Source organism: Heptranchias perlo, chromosome 31 (genome assembly GCF_035084215.1).
Source record: "Heptranchias perlo isolate sHepPer1 chromosome 31, sHepPer1.hap1, whole genome shotgun sequence".
Lineage (NCBI taxonomy): Eukaryota > Metazoa > Chordata > Chondrichthyes > Hexanchiformes > Hexanchidae > Heptranchias > Heptranchias perlo.
Genome location: NC_090355.1, coordinates 36,208,296 through 36,229,305, shown reverse-complemented (window position 1 = coordinate 36,229,305; position 21,010 = coordinate 36,208,296). Strand labels below are relative to the sequence as shown.

The 21,010-nt window shown below is 52.3% G+C and overlaps 1 protein-coding gene across 1 annotated transcript in view; it reads left to right on the top strand.

Moving 5' to 3' along the window:
• The window catches only part of LOC137300359 (collagen alpha-1(V) chain-like), a 199,044-nt gene that overhangs the window by 147,908 nt on the left and 30,126 nt on the right, over positions 1-21,010 (top strand). Inside the window, 1 exon segment of the mRNA XM_067969443.1 lies at positions 17,090-17,224. Coding sequence (XP_067825544.1) covers positions 17,090-17,224 — 135 coding nt within the window.

The following is a 21,010-nucleotide window of genomic DNA, read 5'->3' as shown; positions in this document are numbered from 1 at the left end:
GTTTCCTTCACTGTAGTTGGGAGTTGAAGATAGCGCAGTTGGATCTGGGTTATAACTAAGCAACCAGGAAAGGTTGATCATTTGGGCAATGAGCAGCCAGTTCCTGGTCCAGTAGCTGTGTCGATCAAACCTTTGAGAGCCCCATGAATGAATAGTGCAGAGAGTGCCAACACTGTTCCTGTTTTGGGGGAGAGATGATAATGGTTCTTGGCTGGCTCAGCCGAACCCAAGGCGAATGCCAAGTTTACTCTGGGCATCGCGTCAACATGGCGAGCAGAAAAAAAACATTCAAATTTCAATTACAGCCACTTTAACGAGGCTCCAAATATAGCAGGCTTAGGAATGAGCTCATTGTGGGTGGAAGGGAGAGATACTGTAATAAAAACTTTTCCCAATTGCACAAACCAGATGGGATTCTATGTATTTTCCTACTTTGAAGTAAACTCCAGGGAGTGGTTGCCATTCAGTTGGGTTTACTTGCTCTCCTTGGATTTTAACCCAAGTCTCCACAGCTCCCTCTAGTCCCCAGATCCCACCAGCTTGTTTCTGGGTGCGAGGTTCTGTCTCCAGTTTGTAGGAGGGCAGGTTTCTCACGATTCCCTGGATCTGTTGATGTCCAAGCCTTTTGTTTGTTTGATTTGTTTGCTCGCACAACTCTTAAATGTGGGCTTCCCTTCTCCTAAAATCTGTTCCTCTGTACTTGACTCTATGCACAACATCTTGCATTTATATCACAGGAGCGTAAATCAGACAAAATTTGACACAGAGCCACATAAGGAGACATTAGGTCAGGTGACCAAAAGCTTGGTCAAAGAGGTAGGTTTTAAGGAGCGACTTAAAAGAGGAGAGAGAGACGGAGAGGGTTAGGGAGGGAATTCCAGAGCTTCGGGCCCAGGCAGCTGAATTCCAGAGCTAGGCCTAGCCACGGCCGCCAATGGTGGAGCGATGAAAATCGGGGATGGGCAAGAGGCCAGAATTGGAGGAGCGCAGAGATCTCAGAGGGTTGTAGGGCTGGAGGAGGTTACAGAGATATGGAGGGGGGCGAGGCCATGGAGGGATTTGAACACTAATGTTTGATAAAATTGCTCCTGCTGTGGCTTCCATTCAGTGACTTGGGTCCCAACAGTGAAGACTGAGCTGATTGGTACTTTTGATTCACTTTTTCAAATCTACCAGACACCTTCCACTGAGTGGGAGATTAACCAGACCTCTGACTCTGCATCTCCATAACCTCCGACTGGGGAGAGTGAGCAGGTTACTGGGATTAGCTTGGCCTCCTGTGGGGAAACCCTTTTCTTCTCACGTGTCTTTCACGACCAACCCAGCTGAGACGAGGAGTCAGAAAGAAAAAGAAAGACTTGCATTTATACAGTGTCTTTCTCCACCTCAGGACGTTCCAAAGCTCTTCACAGCCAATGAAACACTTTTGAAGTGTGGTCACTGTTGTAACATAGGAAACGCAGCAGCCAAATTGTGCACAGCAAGATCCCACAAACAGCGATGGGATAAATATAGATATATATGTGAATACATTTCAGTTATTGGAGGCCGAGTTTTTCTTTTCCTTCCTTTCCCTGTTCTTTTCTTTTCCAAATTCACCCTCGATGTGGAACTTTCTGTATCAGGAGTTTGGGTCTGTAGATTGACTGACCCCTGACCTCCCTGCCCTGATTCCCACTGTGACTCAGAGTGTGAATTTGTAAGATTTAAAATTTAAATGGGAGATCCCTTATTTTTAAACTGTGGCCCCTAGTTCTAGTCTCTCCCACAAGGGGAAACATCCCCTCAGCATCTATCCCTTCCAGTCCCCTCAGGATCTTATATGTTTCAATAAGATCACCTCTCATTCTTCTAAACTCCAGTGTATACAGGCCCAACTTGTCCAAACATTCCTCATAAGATAACCCCCTCATCCCAGGAATCAGTCGAGTGAACCTTCTCTGAACTGCCTCCAAAGCAATTATGTCCTTTCTCAAATAAGGAGACCAAAACTGCACACAGTATTCTGGATGTGGTCTCACCAATGCCCTGTACAACTGTAGCAAAACATCTCGACTTTTATATTCCATTCCCCTTGCAATAAATGACAACATTCCATTTGCCTTCCTAATCACTTGCTGTACCTGCATACTAACTTTTTGTGATTCATGTACTAGGACGCCCAGATCCCTCTGTACCTCAGAGTTCTGCAATCTCTCTCCATTTAAATAATATACTGCTTTTCTATTCCTCCTGCCAAAGTGGACAAGTTCACATTTTCCCACATTATACTCCATCTGCCAAATTTTTGCCCACTCACTAAACCTATCGATATCCCTTTGCAAACTCCATCTGTCCTCTTCACAACTTACTTTCCCACCTACCTTTGTGTCATCAGCAAATTTAGGAACCATACATTCGGTCCCTTCATCCAAGTCATTGATATAGATTGTAAATAGTTGAGGCCCAAGCACTGATCCCTGTGGCACTCCACTCGTTACATCTTGCCAACCTGAAAATTACCCATTTATGCCTACTCTCTGTTTCCTGTTAGCTAACCAATCCTTTATCCATGCTAATATGTTACTCCCTGCACCATGAGGTGTTATTTTGTGTAGTAGCCTTTGATGTGGCACCTTGTCAAAAGCCTTCTGGAAATCCAAGTACACCACATCCACAGGATCCCCTTTATCCACGTTGCTTGTTACTTCCTCAAAGAACTCTAATAAATTAGTCAAACAGGATTTCCCTTTCACAAAGCCGTGTTGAATCAGGACACTCACCTGAGGAAATTCACCCCCTTTATCAATATGGTGCCAGGACCGTCTCTCACTGCCTTCTCCCCCCTGGGATGGCAGATCGATCTGTGGCACAGACATTACCTGCAGTTCCTGCCAATGTCACTGGACAGCTGGCTGACAGGAGGATTTATTGTGTAGGAGCACAATGCTTCCGACAAGATGCACTGCAGCAACTCGCCAAGGTTTCTTCATCAGCACCTCCCAAACCCGTGACATCTACCATCCAGAAGGACAAGGGCAGCAAGCACATGGGAACAACACCACCTGCACGTTCCCCTCCAAGTCACAAAGAAACATAGAAAATAGGAGCCATTCGGCCCTTCAAGCCTGCTCCGCCATTCAATATGATCATGGCTGATCCTCTATCTCAATACCATATTCCTGCTCTCTCCTCATACCCATTGATGCCTTTTGTGTCCAGAAATCTATCTAGCTCCATCTTAAATATATTCAGTGACTTGGCCTCCACAGCCTTCTGTGGTAGAGAATTCCACAGGTTCACCACCCTCTGAGTGAAGAGATTTCTCCTCATCTCAGTCCTAAATGTCCTACCCCGAAACTGTGACCCCTCGTTCTGGACCCCCCAGCCAGGGGAAACATCGTCCCTGCATCCAGTCTGTCTAGCCTTGTCAGAATTTTATACTTTTCGATGAGATCCCCTCTCATTCTTCTAAACTCTAATGAATACAGGCCGAGTCGACCCAATCTCTCCTCATACGACAGTCCTGCCATCCCAGGAATCAGTCTGGTGAACCTTCGCTGCACTCCCTCTATGGCAAGTACATCCTTTCTTAGGTAAGGAGACCAAAACTGCACACAATACTCCAGGTGTGGTCTCACCAAGGCCCTGTATAACTGCAGTAAGACATCCTTGCTCCTGTACTCAAATCCTCTTGCAATGAAGGCCAACATACCATTTGCCTTCCTAACTGCTTGCTGCACCTGCATGTTTGCTTTCAGTGACTGGTGTACAAGGACACCCAGGTCCCTTTGTACATCAACATTTCCCAATCTATCACCATTTAAATAATACTCTGCCTTTCTGTTTTTCCTTCCGAAGTGGATAACTTCACATTTATCCACATTATACTGCATCTGCCATGTATTTGCCCACTCACTCAACTTGTCTAAATCGCCTTGAAGCCTCTTTGCATCCTCCTCACAACTCACAATCCCACCTAGTTTTGTGTCGTCTGCAAACTTGGAAATATTACATTTAGTTCCCTCATCCAAATCATTGATATATATTGTGAATAGCTGGGGCCCAAGCATTGATCCCTGCGGTACCCCACTAGTCACTAACTGCCACCCAGAAAAAGACCCATTTATTCCTACTCTCTGTTTCCCGTCTGTTAACCAATTTTCAATCCATGCCAGTATATTCCCCCCAATCCCATGTGCTTTAATTTTGCGCACTAACCTCTTATGTGGGACTTTATCAAAGGCCTTCTGAAAATCCAAATAAACCACATCCACTGGTTCTCCCTTATCTATTCTACCAGTTACATCCTCAAAAAACTCCAGTAGGTTTGTCAAACATGATTTCCCTTTCATAAATCCATTTTGACTTTGTCTAATCCCATTGATATTTTCTAAATGTCCTGTTATCACATCCTTTATAATAGACTGCAGCATTTCCCTCCTACTGATGTTAGGCTAACCGGTCTGTAATTCCCTGTTTTCTCTTTCCCTCCTTTTTTAAATAGTGGGGTTACATTTGCCACCCTCCAATCTGCAGGAACTGTTCCATAATCTAAAGAATTTTGGAAGATGACAACCAATACATCCACTATTTCCATGGCTACCTCTTTTAGTACTCTGGGATGCAGATTATCAGGCCCTGGGGATTTATTGGCTTTCAGTCCCATTAATTTCTCCAGCACTATTTTTTTACCAATACTAATTTCCTTTAATTCCTCCTTCTCACTAGTCCCTTGGTTCCCTAGCATTTCTGGTAAGTTGTTTGTGTCCTCTTCCATGAAGACAGAACCAAAGTATTTGTTTAATTGCTCTGCCATTTCCTTGTTCCCCATTATAAATTCTCCTGTTTCTGACTGTAAGGACCTACATTTGTCTTCACTAATCTTTTTCTTTTTACATACTTGTCGAACCTTTTACAGTCCACTTTTATGTTCCTTACAAGTTTACTCTCATACTCTATTTTTCCCCTCTTCATCAATCTCTTGGTCCTTTTTTGCTGAATTCTAAACTTCTCCCAATCCTCAGGCTTGCTACTTTTTCTGGCAACTTTATATGACTCCTCTTTGGATCTAATACTATCCCTAATTTCTTTTGTTAGCCATGGTTGGGCCACTTTTCCTTTTGTGTTTTTGCGCCAGAAGGGAATGTATAACTGTTGCAATTCATGCATTTGTTCCTTAAATGTTAGCCATTGCCTATCCACTGTCATGCCTTTTAATGAAGCTTCCCAATCTATCATAGACAACTCACTCCTCATACCTTCGTAGTTTCCTTTGTTTAGATTTAGGACCCTAGTTTCGGATTGGACTACTTCACTTTCCATCTTAATGAAGAATTCTATCATGTTATGGTCACTCTTCCCTAAAGGACCCCGCACAACAAGATTATTAATCAACCCCTTCTCATTGCACAATACCCAATCTAGGATAGCCTGTTCCCTAGTTGGCTCCTCAACGTACTGGTCTAAAAAACCATCTCGTACACACTCTAGAAATTCATCCTCCACAGTATTATTGCTAATTTGGTTTGGCCAGTCTATATGTAGATTAAAGTCACCCATGATTACTGTAGTACCCTTGTTACATGCATCTCTAATTTCCTTCACACACCATCCTGACTTGGAAATATATCGCCGTTCCTTCATCGTCGCTGGGTCAAAATCCTGGAACTCCCTTCCTAACAGCACTGTGGGAGAACCGTCACCACACGGACTGCAGCGGTTCAAGAAGGCGGCTCACAACCACCTTCTCAAGGGCAATTAGGGATGGGCAATAAATGCTGGCCTCACCAGCGACGCCCACATCCCGAGAATGAATAAAGGAAAAACCCTTCTCCTCGTTCTTTCGCAGCTGAGAGCTGATGAGTAGAGAATAGCCAGTTTGGGCAGCAGAATGTGTAGATGCTTGAGTATGCAGGGAATGAGAGGAGGGTGTCCCTCTGGGCAGGGTTGAGCATTGTACTGCCCTAGCTGCAGAAGCCAAGTATTGCTAACAGATTGTAACGAAGGCTGGAGCTTTAACCAGCTGGGGCCAAACAGCAATTGTCTCCGAACAACGCTGTTGGAACAGCCAGCTTGGTTAAAAAAAAAAGTGGAATGATGGACTGAGCTATACTGAGCTGGCCAGGCTCCCAAGTGAAGTAAGTGGGCCAGTTATCTCCCCTCCAGCTTGTTTCTCTTGGAGGCCCTCACTTGTAAGCTGGGAAACCAGCAACACTGCCGTAGCCCACACTCAGTGATAGTGGAGAGATCCAGACAATGTCTCATCACATCTCCCAGAAACATCCCACAGTGCTTCGTGTACAACAGATCACATTGGAGTTCAGCAACTGTTTCTATGTTTCCGTTTCACACACCAGTGAGAGGAACTCATCTGGTTTTGATGGTGTTGGTTGAAGGGAGGAGTGTTGTCCCAGAGTCGGGTCACTGGCGACATGTGGCCAACTGCTTTGGCACTTCAGAGTAAGCTCACTGGCACTTTGAACCTGAGCCCCTCCCGATGTCAATGGAACGTGTCTGTGAGATTTTGGGGACTGACTGTCACCCACTCTCGAGCAATGGTGTGATGAGAACAGCCGTCATACTCTTCTTGTATCGTTGTGTGAAGAGTGAAAGGGCAGATGGTGCTTCGATTTTGCTGAACAGCCATTTTCCCTCATGAGAAAACACAGCGATTTGGCAGAAATGTAATTGGGAGCTCCAGTGAACACCGTCTCAAATAAAAAACTGCAGTTTTGCTCTTTTGCCAAAGAAGAACTGGAGCTTAAAGAGAAACAGCTGTGAATCGAGGTCCTCAGACTTCACGCCAACTCTCTGACCTCTGTAATGGCATCGAAATCCTGATTTAAGCATCACTCCCAAGAACATCTCTCTGCCATGTTATATTAGGATGTGGATTCAAATCAAGTCACTGATAGTTTTCATTCCGAGCATCTGTGAAATCTGTCTCATAAAAGCACAGCAACAGACTTCAAACAAATCCATTCCCAGGTTATTATGGACTGGGACTTTTCAGATTTGACCTGTGACCTGTGCCCGTTGCTCTTCCCCCCCCCCTTAGTTTTCCCGCCCTCCTCTTTCATACCTGTGAAGCGCCCGGGACATTTCACTAAGTTAAAGGCGATATATAAATGCAACTTGTTGTTGTTGTATTCCCATCACTCTCTATTTTTATTTCTTTATCTTCACCCCGTTCTCACACAGCCCCAGGGCGGGCACTGTAATCACCCCCAAACCCCACTGGAATCTGACCAGGGCGGGCACTGTAATCACCCCCAAACCCCACTGGAATCTGACCAGGGCGGGCACTGTAATCACCCCCAAACCCCACTGGAATCTGACCAGGGCGGGCACTGTAATCACCCCCAAACCCCACTGGAATCTGACCAGGGCGGGCACTGTAATCACCCCCAAACCCCACTGGAATCTGACCAGGGCGGGCACTATAATCACCCCCACACCCCACTGGAATCTGACCAGGGCGGGCACTGTAATCACCCCCAAACCCCACTGGAATCTGACCAGGGCGGGCACTGTAATCACCCCCAAACCCCACTGGAATCTGACCAGGGCGGGCACTATAATCACCCCCACACCCCACTGGAATCTGACCAGGGCGGGCACTGTAATCACCCCCAAACCCCACTGGAATCTGACCAGGGCGGGCACTGTAATCACCCCCACACCCCACTGGAATCTGACCAGGGCGGGCACTATAATCACCCCCACACCCCACTGGAATCTGACCAGGGCAGGCACTGTACCCTGGCCCACAAACCATTACCTCCCCACTCCCCACTCACTCACTCACACTCACACTCAGACACACACTCACAGTCAGACACACTCACTCACACTCAAACACACACTCACACTCACACACACTAACACTCACGCACACACACACTCAGACACACACTCACATTCACACACACTCACATTCACACACACTAACACTCACGCACACACTCACACTCAGACACACACTCACACTCAGACACACACTCACTCACACTCAAACACACACTCACACTCACACACACTAACACTCACGCACACACACACTCAGACACACACTCACATTCACACACACTCACATTCACACACACTAACACTCACGCACACACTCACAATCAGACACACACTCACACACACTAACACTCACACACACACTCACATTCACACACACTCACACTCACACACACTAACACACACTCACGCACACACTCGCGCACACACTCACACTCAGACACACACTCACACTCACGCACACACTCACACTCAGACACACACTCACACTCACACACACTAACACTCACACTCACACTCTCAATCAGACACACAGGGCAAATATTAATACATTCACAGGGACCCCCTGTAAACACTGACGCATTCCTAGGGCCCCCCATAAAATATTAACACTTCTCAGCTCCCCTCCTCCTCCACCTCCCTCCCCCTCTCCCTACCCTTCCCATCCCCTCCCCTCCCCTTCTCTCCCCCTCTCCCTCCCCTTCCCTCCCCCTCTCCCACCCCATCCCTTCCTTACCCCCCCCTCTCACCTTCCCTCCCCCTCCCCTTACTTTTCCCTCCTCTTCCCTCCCCCTCCCACCGCCTCCCCTACCCCTTCCTTCCCCCTCTCCTTCCCTCCCCTCCCCCTCCCCTTGCCTCCCCTCTCCCTCTTCCTCTCCTTCCCTCCCCTCCCCTTTCCCTCCCTCTCCCCTTTCCTCCTCCTCTCTCTCCCCTTCTCTCCCCCTCCCCCTTCTCTCCCCTCTTCCTCCCCTCCCGTTCCAACCCCCTCCCCTCTCTCTCACCTTCTTCCCCATCCCCCTTCTCTCCCTCCCCTCCCCTTCCCTTTCCCTCCCTCTCCCTTTCCCTTCCCTCCCCCTCTCCCTCCCCCTAAATATTCAGACCCCAGTTTGAAAACCCATGTTGTGTTGAGACTGTGGGAGAGGAGTCTCGGGGTTGAGACTGTGGGAGAGGAGTCTCGGGGTTGAGACTGTGGGAGAGGAGTCTCGGGGTTGAGACTGTGGGAGAGGAGTCTCGGGGTTGAGACTGTGGGAGAGGAGTCTCGGGGTTGAGACTGTGGGAGATGAGTCTCGGGGTTGAGACTGTGGGAGATGAGTCTCGGGGTTGAGACTGTGGGAGATGAGTCTCGGGGTTGAGACTGTGGGAGAGGAGTCTCGGGGTTGAGACTGTGGGAGAGGAGTCTCGGGGTTGAGACTGTGGGAGATGAGTCTCGGGGGAAAGCCTTTTATTAATGAATGTTCCTGGCAGATCTCTGAACGCCGTCGTATTCTGGCAGCTGACGGTGGTATGATTCTCCTCGTCCTGCAAACACCTCCTGTTACCTGCCTTACTGTACACGACCCCACACAGGATGTGCCGGTGTTTATATAACAATGGTGCAGAGAGCGGGCTCCACATGGGCTCTCACACTTTTCTTTACGGAGGTTTGTATCGCACTTCAAATAAAAATAGAGAAAGGAAGCCGTTCATTTTCGATCTGAGAGAACCTCTCCCAGCAACAATAAGTACCCGACACGAGTCAGAATATCCGCACTCTCCAACTCTGAAGTGATGCCAGTGGACCGGGCTCGGCTCTCGGGCATGTCCCAGCCTTCACGTTCAATGCTCCTGAACTGCAACCTGAAACTTAGAAGTAGTTCTGAATGTTGCAGTCCCATCAGCAAAAACAATTCAACTCTGACTGACCCCAATAACGCTTTTTGGCCTTAAAGGGACATTGCTCCACCCTAGCTGCAGAAAAGTACATCGTTTGGTCACATGGGGCTCGATATTACCAGGGCTGCGGGTTTGCGGCGGGGGGGCTAGCGCCTGGCAAAATCAGTCTGCCCCCCGCGCATGATCGCAGCCTAATTGGATCCACTTACCTGCTCCTCCGGGTTCCCCACTGCTGATCTGCGCGTCGAGCGGGCTGCGCATGCGCAGTAAGGTCTGTCAGCTGGAGGAGCTCTATTTAAAGGGGCAGTCCTCCACTGACTGATGCTGCAACAAATAGGAAAAATTACAGCATGGAGCAGCCCAGGGGGAAGGCTGCTCCCAGTTTAATGATGCCTCACTCCAGGTATTATTGGATGGGGTGAGGAGGAGGGGGAGGACAGAGATCTTCCCCCCGGCGGGCGGGAGGAAGCGGCCTGCCTCTGCCACCAGGAAGGCCTGGCTCGAGGTGGCAGAGGAGGTCACCTGCACCACCAACATATCGCCCACCTGCATACAGTGCAGGAGGCGCTCCAATGACCTCAGTAGGTCAGCCGAAGTGAGTACACTTACTCATTCCCCTACACTCCATCTGCCACATCACCGCCCCCACCCTACATCTCCTTCTGCACTGCCAACACTACTCTGTCACATCACCCCTCATACCCACTCAAACCTCATCCTCATCTTACCTGCACTTACTCACCTCCCCAGTACTCATCCCACCACTACCACTCAACCCAATCCTCATACAATCTCATGGCTCTATCTCATACTCACCCTCTCGTGCATCTCTTTCACGGTCAGCCTCACTCAACCTGCCACTACCTGTGCTGCAGCCACAGGGCATGCATCACATATGTGCAGTAGGCAGCGTAAGGCAAACGTGTCGTGAGCATGAAGGGGATGCACAAGGGTGTTTGAGGGATTGTCATGGTTTTTACTTATATTGAATTTCTGAGCAACTCACATCACACATTATATTGGCACCACTACTGCCACGTCTTTGCGAATCCTGTCTGGTTTGTGCAATAATGCCCTTTCCTGAGGATCACAATGAAGACCCACAACTGATGCCACCCATTGTGTCACTGCAGAGTAGGTGTAGGTGTATTTGCAGGGCTCTTTTGTGCAGACGACTGAGAGACGTCGGCGATGTCCCTGGTGGCACCCTGGAAGGATGCGGGGGAGAAGTTGTTGAGGGCAGTGGTGACTTTGACAGCGACTGGTAAGAAGATGGTGCTCGGGCCAGCCGGGAGCAGCTCGGCATGAAGGAGGCTGCAGATGTCCACGACTACATGTCAAGTGACTCTGAGCCTCCGTGTGCACTGCTGTTCAGAGAGGTCCAGGAAGCTGAGCCTCGGTCTGTGGACCCTGTGGCGAGGGTAGTGCCCTCTGCGACGCATCTCTCTCTGCGGTAGCCCTCCCTCCTGCTGTGCAGGTGGATGTGTCACAGCACTGTGTTGTGGAGCTCCACGTGTCAGAGGTGGACGGCGAGGCTGGTGATGCTGTTCGTCCTCTGAGGAGGTCATGACTGCAGCTATGGCGGCCCCCATCTGGAAGATGTACATCTGAGGGGGTCCGCAAGGTAGGTACATGTGTCTATGCAAGTTGGTGAATTTGATTGTCAGGAGGAGGGTGCTGGAGGCCAAACTTTGTCCAAAGTGACAGAGTGGCCTCCTGCAATGAGTGAGGGTCTCCCCCCACCACCTGTCAAATGGACCTTTGCAGCTGCCACAGGCTGATGGCTGCAACACGTCCATTTCAACTGGGAGTGTTTTCCCCAGTACGGGAAACAGTCCCAGTTGTTTCTAAAATCCCACCCCTCCCGACATATTCCCTTAATCAGGTCTGTTAATGACCTGAAATACCAAGGTAAATACTCTCAAGTGGCCCCCCGCTGGCTTTAATTGCCTGCGGGAGTCCCACATGCGGGGGCTGCGCACGCCGGAGCGTCTGTGGGGAACCCGGAAGTGGGCGGGTTGGAGCCGGGCTCCCGACCCGCTCCAGGATTCCCCGATTTTCGGAGCCCCCCCCGCCAGGAACGCACCGATAGCGGGTGCTAAAATAGAGCCCATGGTGTAAGTTTTCTCTCTTTATAACTCTGTGCATCATCCGACTCCCTGTCAGCAATGCCGCAGAGCATTTACTGAGGGTGTCATTACTTTTGAAGAATGCATTTTATAAAGGTTTGCAAGTGGGAAATTCTGCGGTTCTTTGATTAGTTTGTCGATAGTGTGAAGCAGAGAAAGTGCCTGCTCGATGCACAGAGTCGGAATCTGTTGTTCCATCAAGTTTCAGGGGGAGGGAGAGGCCTGATTGGATTTGGATGAGTGTCTGTTTTCTATGGTGTATGGTTTTATGTGAATCTCTCTCCATGTGGTTCTTATATAATTCCCCACTCCCATCTGTTTCCGTACAGTGGAAATCCATTTGTGACTTTGATGAATTCCTTAGTTTCCTGCAATGCAGAATGTTTGAGTTACCTGGATGGATTATTGAGATATTGACCAGTTCAATCTACCCTCATTCTGCATCTCTCTCCACTCCCTCTCATAGAATCATAGAAAGGTTACAGGACGGAAGGAGGCCGTTCGGCCCATCGAGTCCGCGCCGGCTCTATGCAAGAGCAATCCAGCTAGTCCCACTCCCCCCTTTCTCACTCTCCCTCCCTCCTCCTCTCTATCTCACCCTCCATTCACCTGCTCTTTCTTTCTCTCCCTGCCCTACTCTCTCTCCTTCCCTTGCTCAGTCCCTATGCTTTCCATTCACCTTCGCTCTCCTCTCTGACTTTTTTCCAATCTACCCACTCTCTTCTCTCTGTCTTTCTCTATCTCCGTACTCTCCATTTTCTGTCCCACTCCTCTCCAACTTTCTCCCTGCTTCACGCTCCTCTTCCCTCTTTTTCTCCCTCTCTCACCCCCTCCTCTTCCCTCTCTTTCTCCCTCTCTCACCCCCTCCTCTTCCCTCTCTTTCTCCCTCTCTCACCCCCTCCTCTCCCCTTTCTCTTTCTCCCTCTCTCACCCCCTCCTCTTCCCTCTCTTTCTCCCTCTCTCACCCCCTCCTCTCCCCTCTCTTTCTCCCTCTCTCACCCCCTCCTCTCCCCTTTCTCTTTCTCCCTCTCCCACCCCCTCCTCTCCCCTCTCTTTCTCCCTCTCTCACCCCTCCTCTCCCCTCTCTTTCTCCCTCTCTCACCCCGTCCTCTTCCCTCTCTTTCTCCCTCTCTCACCCCCTCCTCTTCCCTCTCTTTCTCCCTCTCTCACCCCCTCCTCTCCCCTTTCTCTTTCTCCCTCTCTCACCCCCTCCTCTTCCCTCTCTTTCTCCCTCTCTCACCCCCTCCTCTTCCCTCTCTTTCTCCCTCTCTCACCCCCTCCTCTTCCCTCTCTTTCTCCCTCTCTCACCCCCTCCTCTTCCCTCTCTTTCTCCCTCTCTCACCCCCTCCTCTTCCCTCTCTTTCTCCCTCTCTCACCCCCTCCTCTCCCCTTTCTCTTTCTCCCTCTCTCAACCCCTCCTCTTCCCTCTCTTTCTCCCTCTCTCACCCCCTCCTCTTCCCTCTCTTTCTCCCTCTCTCACCCCCTCCTCTCCCCTTTCTCTTTCTCCCTCTCTCACCCCCTCCTCTTCCCTCTCTTTCTCCCTCTCTCACCCCCTCCTCTTCCCTCTCTTTCTCCCTCTCTCGCCCTCCCCTCCTCTCCCCTCCTCTCCCCTCTGCCTTTCCCTCATCGCCCTGCTTTTTGTTATCCACTTTGTTTCACATGTGGAGCTAATTGGTTTGTTTTGCGGTGTGCTGTGATATATCTTCACTCTATAAATAAAATGAAGTTAAATTATTATTAAGTACTCAGTCCTTTGAAAAGAATTCTGGAAAACAACCAATATTTGACAATCCAACCCCCATTTCATGTGCCGTCCCACATCAAAAACAAGGTGTCCATTTTCATCAATATTATTCATTCTGCCAACTACCTCTGACCTGAACCACCCAGAATCCCAACTACCCTCCATGTACACCCCAACTACACCCCAACTACACCCCAACTACCCTTCAACTACACCCCAACTACCCTCCATGTACACCCCAACTACCCTTCAACTACACCCCAACTACCCTCCATGTACACCCCAACTACACCCCAACTACCCTTCAACTACACCCCAACTACCCTCCATGTACACCCCAACTACCCTTCAACTACACCCCAACTACCCTTCAACTACCCTTCAACTACACCCCAACTACCCTCCAACTACACCCCAACTACCCTTCAACTACACCCCAACTACCCTTCAACTACCCTTCAACTACACCCCAACTACCCTTCAACTACACCCCAACTACCCTTCAACTACCCTTCAACTACACCCCAACTACCCTTCAACTACACTTCAACTACCCTTCAACTACACCCCAACTACCCTTCAACTACCCTTCAACTACACCCCAACTACCCTTCAACTACACTTCAACTACCCTTCAACTACACTTCAACTACCCTCCAACTACACCCCAACTACCCTCCATCTACACCCCAACTACACCCCAACTACCCTCCAACTACACCCCAACTACCCTCCAACTACACCCCAACTACCCTCCGACTGAATTGCTCAACACTCTACAGGGCACCAGGGGAAGGGTCCAGTCCCACAGGGCAGGGCACCAGGGGAAGTCCTGGGAGAGAGTGAGTTAGAGTAGGGGACATTGCACAGCGAGGATTCAGGGAAGGACATTGTGTAGCTCGGGAGGAACAAGAGCAGGAAGTTGAGGACAGCACTGACCGGGAATGATATTGATAAAACAGGGTGAGACGGGACACATGTTGCAACATGTGTGAGTTCTCTCCTTGTTTTGACGATGAGGTGCAGCTGTTCCCGTGATCTTGCTCAGACGAGCCCACTCTCTGTTCTCAGCTCACTTCCAGGTTGACTAAATGAGAGGTTTTTATCAGAAAACGGAGGCAGCTGCTCATCTTCACCATGACTGAACCTGACAGCAAGTCTGTCTCTACCTGGGGGGTCTCATCGAAATAAATCCATCACATCAAATGGAAGATGGGGGAGGGGGAGGGGAGGGGGAGGGGGAGGGGAGGGGAGGTTGGGGGAGGGGGAGGTTGGATCGGGTCTTTTAACATGTAGCGGGGTAGCTAGCTGAGAGATGGAAAAGGGTGAGATGGTAACTAATGCATGGGGGGGTTCACGTAGTGACATCAGGAATCAGTGCGCACATCGTGACATCTTCAAAATAGTGGTTGTGGGATCTTTTACACCCACCTGAGAGGGCAGACGGGGCCTCGGTTTAACGTCTCATCCGAAAGATGGCACCTCCGACAGTGCGGCGCTCCCTCAGTACTGACCCTCCGACAGTGCAGCGCTCCCTCAGTACTGACCCTCCGACAGTGCGGCGCTCCCTCAGTACTGACCCTCCGACAGTGCGGCGCTCCCTCAGTACTGACCCTCCGACAGTGCGGCGCTCCCTCAGTACTGACCCTCCGACAGTGCGGCGCTCCCTCAGTACTGACCCTCCGACAGTGCGGCGCTCCCTCAGTACTGACCCTCAGACAGTGCAGCGCTCCCTCAGTACTGACCCTCCGACAGTGCGGCGCTCCCTCAGTACTGACCCTCCGACAGTGCGGCGCTCCCTCAGTACTGACCCTCCGACAGTGCGGCGCTCCCTCAGTACTGACCCTCCGACAGTGCGGCGCTCCCTCAGTACTGACCCTCCAACAGTGCAGCGCTCCCTCAGTACTGACCCTCCGACAGTGCGGCGCTCCCTCAGTACTGCACTGGGAGTATCGGCCTGGATTTTGTGCTCAAGTCTCTGGAGTGGGGCTCGAACCCACGACCTTCGGACTCGGAGGCGAGAGTGAGAGCCACTGAGCCCCAGCCGACAAATGGAATGTGAGTGGCTTCTCTCCAGCATCTCCTGGAGACCGGGGACCCAACTATTGGCCTTTTGTTATCTGGGCGAGTGATCTGTGAAGAGGGAATGCTGGTAATTTCACAAACAGTGACTCCTGTTTATCGAGCAGTATTGATGAAGACAATATCGCACGGCGGGAGAGAAACCATCGATACGAGGGATAAAGTAATAGTTAGGAGCGCTCGGTGTGGGAGGGGCAGAGCAAGGGTGTTCAAGGAGATGGGTTTTTGAGCAGGTATTTAAAGTGGGGAGGGGGAAGGGGGTTGGGGAGGGGGTTCCAGAGAGTGGGGGTTCCAAAGAATGGGGGTTCCAGAGAGTGGGGGTTCTAGAGAGTGGGGGTTCTAGAGAGTGGGGGTTCCAGAGAGTGGGGGTTCCAGAGAGTGGGGGTTCTAGAGAGTGGGGGTTCTAGAGAGTGGGGGTTCCAGAGAGTGGGGGTTCCAGAGAGTGGGGGTTCTAGAGAGTGGGGGTTCTAGAGAGTGGGGGTTCCAGAGAGTGGGGGTTCCAGAGAGTGGGGGTTCCAGAGAGTGGGGGTTCCAGAGAGTGGGGGTTCCAGAGAGTGGGGGTTCCAGAGAGTGGGGCTGAGCTGGCTGGTGTCCCTGCTACCAGTGGTGGAGTGAACGATGGGGGGAATGAGCATCACTCTCCATCACTCTACATTCATCCTGAGATTAGAGCAGCTTTGAACTCCAATCAGCCACTATATTGACAGTAGTTCCTGATTTTGTTGGCCCTGTGCTGTGCACGGACTGTATCCTGAATATCCCACTCGGAGGCCTGATCCTCCCCCCTCCGTTCCGGGTCTCCTGGCACTATTTGAAGAGGGGCAGGGAGTTCTCCCATTGCCCTGACCCTCATTCAAAAACAACAACAACAACTTGCATTTATATAGCGCCTTTAACGTAATAAAACATCACAAGGCGCTTCACAGGAGTGTAAATCAGACAAAACATGACACTGAGCCAGAGGAGATATCAGGACAGGTGACAGAGGTGGGTTTTAAGGAGCGTCTTCAAGGGGGAGAGAGAGGCGGAGAGGTTTAGGGAGGGAATTCCAGAGCTTAGGGCCCAGGCAGCTGAAGGCACGGCCGCCAATGGCGGGGACGGAAGGAGTGGGAGATGCGCAGGAGGCCAGAATTGGAGGAGCTCAGAGATCTCAAATATCTCCACCAAAAGCAGATTATCCAGCCATTCGTATCACTGCTGCTTGTGGGATCTTGCTGTGTGCAAAATGGCTGCCGAGTTTGCCTACACGCTGACAGTTTGTTTTATGCGAAGTGATTCTGCGCGAGGGAGAAGGTACAAATACCAGAAAAAACACCCGGAATACTGCAGATGCCGGAAATCTTAAAACAAAATACAGAGAACGCTGGGAATGCTGCAATAAAAGGATTGTTAATGTCTGAGGCCTAGTCCTACGTTGGAAGGCCAGCCTGTTTTCTGCTGTGTTGTCAATGATGTAATTTGTTCCTTGTTACAGGGTGACATCCAGCAGCTACTGATTGTCCCAGATCACCGCGCAGCTTATGATTACTGTGAACACTACAGCCCTGACTGTGACTCCCCATTGCCTGACTCTCCGCAGTCCCAGGATCCCAGCCTCGATGATTATGAGGTAAGTACTCCTCACTTTGAGCTGAACAAGATGGGCTCTGCCTCGGGATCTCTGAAACTCTCTCACCGCAGCCCGTGAGGAGATCAGCTTATTCTCCCCGCCTTCGAGTGACCGCCCTATCCACCAATCACATCACCGACTCCGGATCGACCATTCCAGGAGGTTTCATCACATGGCCTCTAACCACCCCGCCCCCACTCTCCCGCCATTGGTCACCTGACACATCCATCCTCACGATGCCCCCGCCCCCACTCTCCCGCCATTGGTCACCTGACACATCCATCCTCACGATGCCCCCGCCCCCACTCTCCCGCCATTGGTCACCTGACACATCCATCCTCACGATGCCCCCGCCCCCACTCTCCCGCCATTGGTCGCCTGACACATCCATCCTCACGATGCCCCGCCCCCACTCTCCCGCCATTGGTCACCTGAACACATCCATCCTCACGATGCCACACCCCCACTCTCCCGCCATTGGTCGCCTGACACATCCATCCTCACGATGCCCCCGCCCCCACTCTCCCGCCATTGGTCGCCTGACACATCCATCCTCACGATGCCCCCGCCCCCACTCTCCCGCCATTGGTCACCTGACACATCCATCCTCACGATGTCCCGCCCCCACTCTCCCGCCATTGGTCACCTGAACACATCCATCCTCACAATGCCCCGCCCCCACTCTCCCGCCATTGGTCGCCTGACACATCCATCCTCACGATGTCCCGCCCCCACTCTCCCGCCATTGGTCACCTGAACACATCCATCCTCACAATGCCCCGCCTCCCCATGGCCAATTGGAAGGCAAACAGACTCTCCGTTACCCCATTGGATGATTCTTGACTGTCAGTCAAACAGCCTTTCTTCCCGCTCTGATATTTTTATAGAAAAATGACCAAAGAAAATGAATAAGTTGCAGTGATTAACACCCTGTGATTTTTCTCCCAACAGTGCCCTGGAGATTAATCATTAATTCCTGGGCACTCCAGGCCAATCTGGGAAAGTTGGCAATTCCTGTCTCCTTGGACACTCTGCTGCTAATATTATACTCGGGGGGGGGTGGGGGGTGTCAGTCTGAATTGGAGACTGAGACGGACACCGAAGGATCCCCCCCTCCTCCACCCCGGCCCGTGTACTGAATACATCGCACATACCTGCTCCTGGCCACGTACTCTCCCCGGCCCGTGTACTGAATACATCTCACATACCTGCTCCTGGTCCACGTACTCTCCCCGGCCCGTGTACTGGATACATCTCACATACCTGCTCCTGGCCACGTACTCTCCCTGGCCCGTGTACTGAATACATCTCACATACCTGCTCCTGGCCACGTACTCTCCCCGGCCCGTGTACTGGATACATCTCACATACCTGCTCCTGGCCACGTACTCTCCCCGGCCCGTGTACTGGATACATCTCACATACCTGCTCCTGGTCCACGTACTCTCCCCGGCCCGTGTACTGGATACATCTCACATACCTGCTCCTGGCCCGTCTGTGATTCCTGCGTTTTTATTTTGGGGAGAGGGGCGACCCGAGGCCCCGGTTGGTGCCTGTTCCATTGCACTGACTCAGGCCTCTTGTCTAGGCCTCAGGACGTGCGTTCCCATCGCGTCGTCCATTTAGCCCCAGAAACCAGCCCAAGTTGAATCTCTCCCCGCTCCCCAATATTTTTTTAAAACTAATGAACGAAAGTGTGCAAAGAAAATGAAAGAAAAGTCGCCCCATTTTTGTTTAAAGCCCCTGTGATTTTTCTCCCTGGGTTTTTTTGCTCGCAGCAGTGTCCAGGAGGTTAATCTTTCGGAGACGATCCTGGAGGATTGGAAATCCGAGGATGCCTCCCAGTGACCGAGGAGTGTCTGTCACCGCCGAGATTCTCCTGCTTTCACCTCAGTGCCTCTCAGCACCAGGCTCGCTGAGAAAGAGAGGGAGAGAGAGAGCTGACCTCTCAGTGATCCCGCCTCAAGTAATCGGAACATTCCATCAGTCCAAAATCTCCTGTCTCGCAATGTTTACAGAAAAGGGAGCTTTTCGACTGCTTTGTGTAAATATTTAGGACCAGCTCTTGGTCTCCGTGGGCCTCCCATGACCCTCAAATGTACCAAAAGGACTCAAGTTGATTTTTGTTCGAGACATGGGGAGGCGTCTAAATTTAACATTGTTGGGGCTGCTCTGTGGGCCTAAAACGGGGGCAACGATGACCAATTTAGCAGGACCGAGGCCTGGACCTGATCTGCACCGGGCGCTCAGGCCGCTGCTAAATTGGTCGGGGGCCTTATTTTAGGCAGCCCCGGCGGCCGCCTGATGTGAGCACGCCGACTCCGGAAACCGTTTTGCCCCTGAGGGAGTTTGCGATGTCTGAGCTCTGACTGGTATTTCTGGGTCACGAGCAGCTCTAAAGGAAACACGCTCAAAATAAAAGGCCCCAAAACCTTGGAATAATTTTGTTTTCTGTGGAGTCAGAAGGAGCAGGATCACTGCTCCAGGATCCACATAATAACTGCGGACAGCTATTGGCGCTCCCTCACTCTAGTCCCCCCTCCCCGATCGTCTCCCCCCTCCCCGACCGTCTCCCCCCTCCCCGATCGTCTCCCCCCTCCCCGATCGTCTCCCCCTCCCCGATTGTCTCCCCCCTCCCCGATCGTCTCCCCCCTCCCCGATCATCTCCCCCCTCCCCGATCATCTCCCCCCTCCCCGATCGTCTCCCCCCTCCCCGACCATCTCCCCCTCCCCGACCGTCTCCCCCCTCCCCGACCGTCTCCCCCCTCCCCGATCGTCTCCCCCCTCCCCGATCGTCTCCCCCCTCCCCGACCATCTCCCCCTCCCCAACCGTCTCCCCCTCCCCGATCGTCTCCCCCCTCCCCGATGGTCTCCCCCCTCCCTGACCATCTCCCCCCTCCCCGATCGTCTCCCCCTCCCCGACCATCTCCCCCTCCCCGACCGTCTCCCCCTCCCCGATCGTCTCCCCCCTCCCCGATCGTCTCCCCCCTCCCCGATTGTCTCCCCCCTCCCCGACCATCTCCCCCTCCCCAACCGTCTCCCCCTCCCCGATCGTCTCCCCCCTCCCCGATGGTCTCCCCCCTCCCTGACCATCTCCCCCCTCCCCGATCGTCTCCCCCTCCCCGACCATCTCCCCCTCCCCGACCGTCTCCCCCTCCCCGATCGTCTCCCCCCTCCCCGATCGTCTCCCCCCTCCCCGATTGTCTCCCCCCTCCCCGACCATCTCCCCCTCCCCGATCGTCTCCCCCCTCCCCGATTGTCTCCCCCCTCCCCGACCATCTCCCCCTCCCCGACCGTCTCCCCCTCCCCGATCGTCTCCCCCCTCCCCGATCGTCTCCCCTCTCCCCGACCGTCTCCCCCCTCCCCGATCGTCTCCCCCCTCCCCGATCGTCTCCCCCCTCCCCGACCATCTCCCCCTCCCCGACCGTCTCCCCCTCCCCGATCGTCTCCCCCCTCCCCGATCGTCTCCCCCCTCCCCGATTGTCTCCCCCCTCCCCGACCATCTCCCCCTCCCCGACCGTCTCCCCCTCCCCGATCGTCTCCCCCCTCCCCGATTGTCTCCCCCCTCCCCGACCATCTCCCCCTCCCCGACCGTCTCCCCCTCCCCGATCGTCTCCCCCCTCCCCGATCGTCTCCCCCCTCCCCGATCTTCTCCCCCCTCCCCGACCGTCTCCCCCTCCCCGATCGTCTCCCCCCTCCCCGATCGTCTCCCCTCTCCCCGACCGTCTCCCCCCTCCCCGATCGTCTCCCCCCTCCCCGATCGTCTCCCCCCTCCCCGATCGTCTC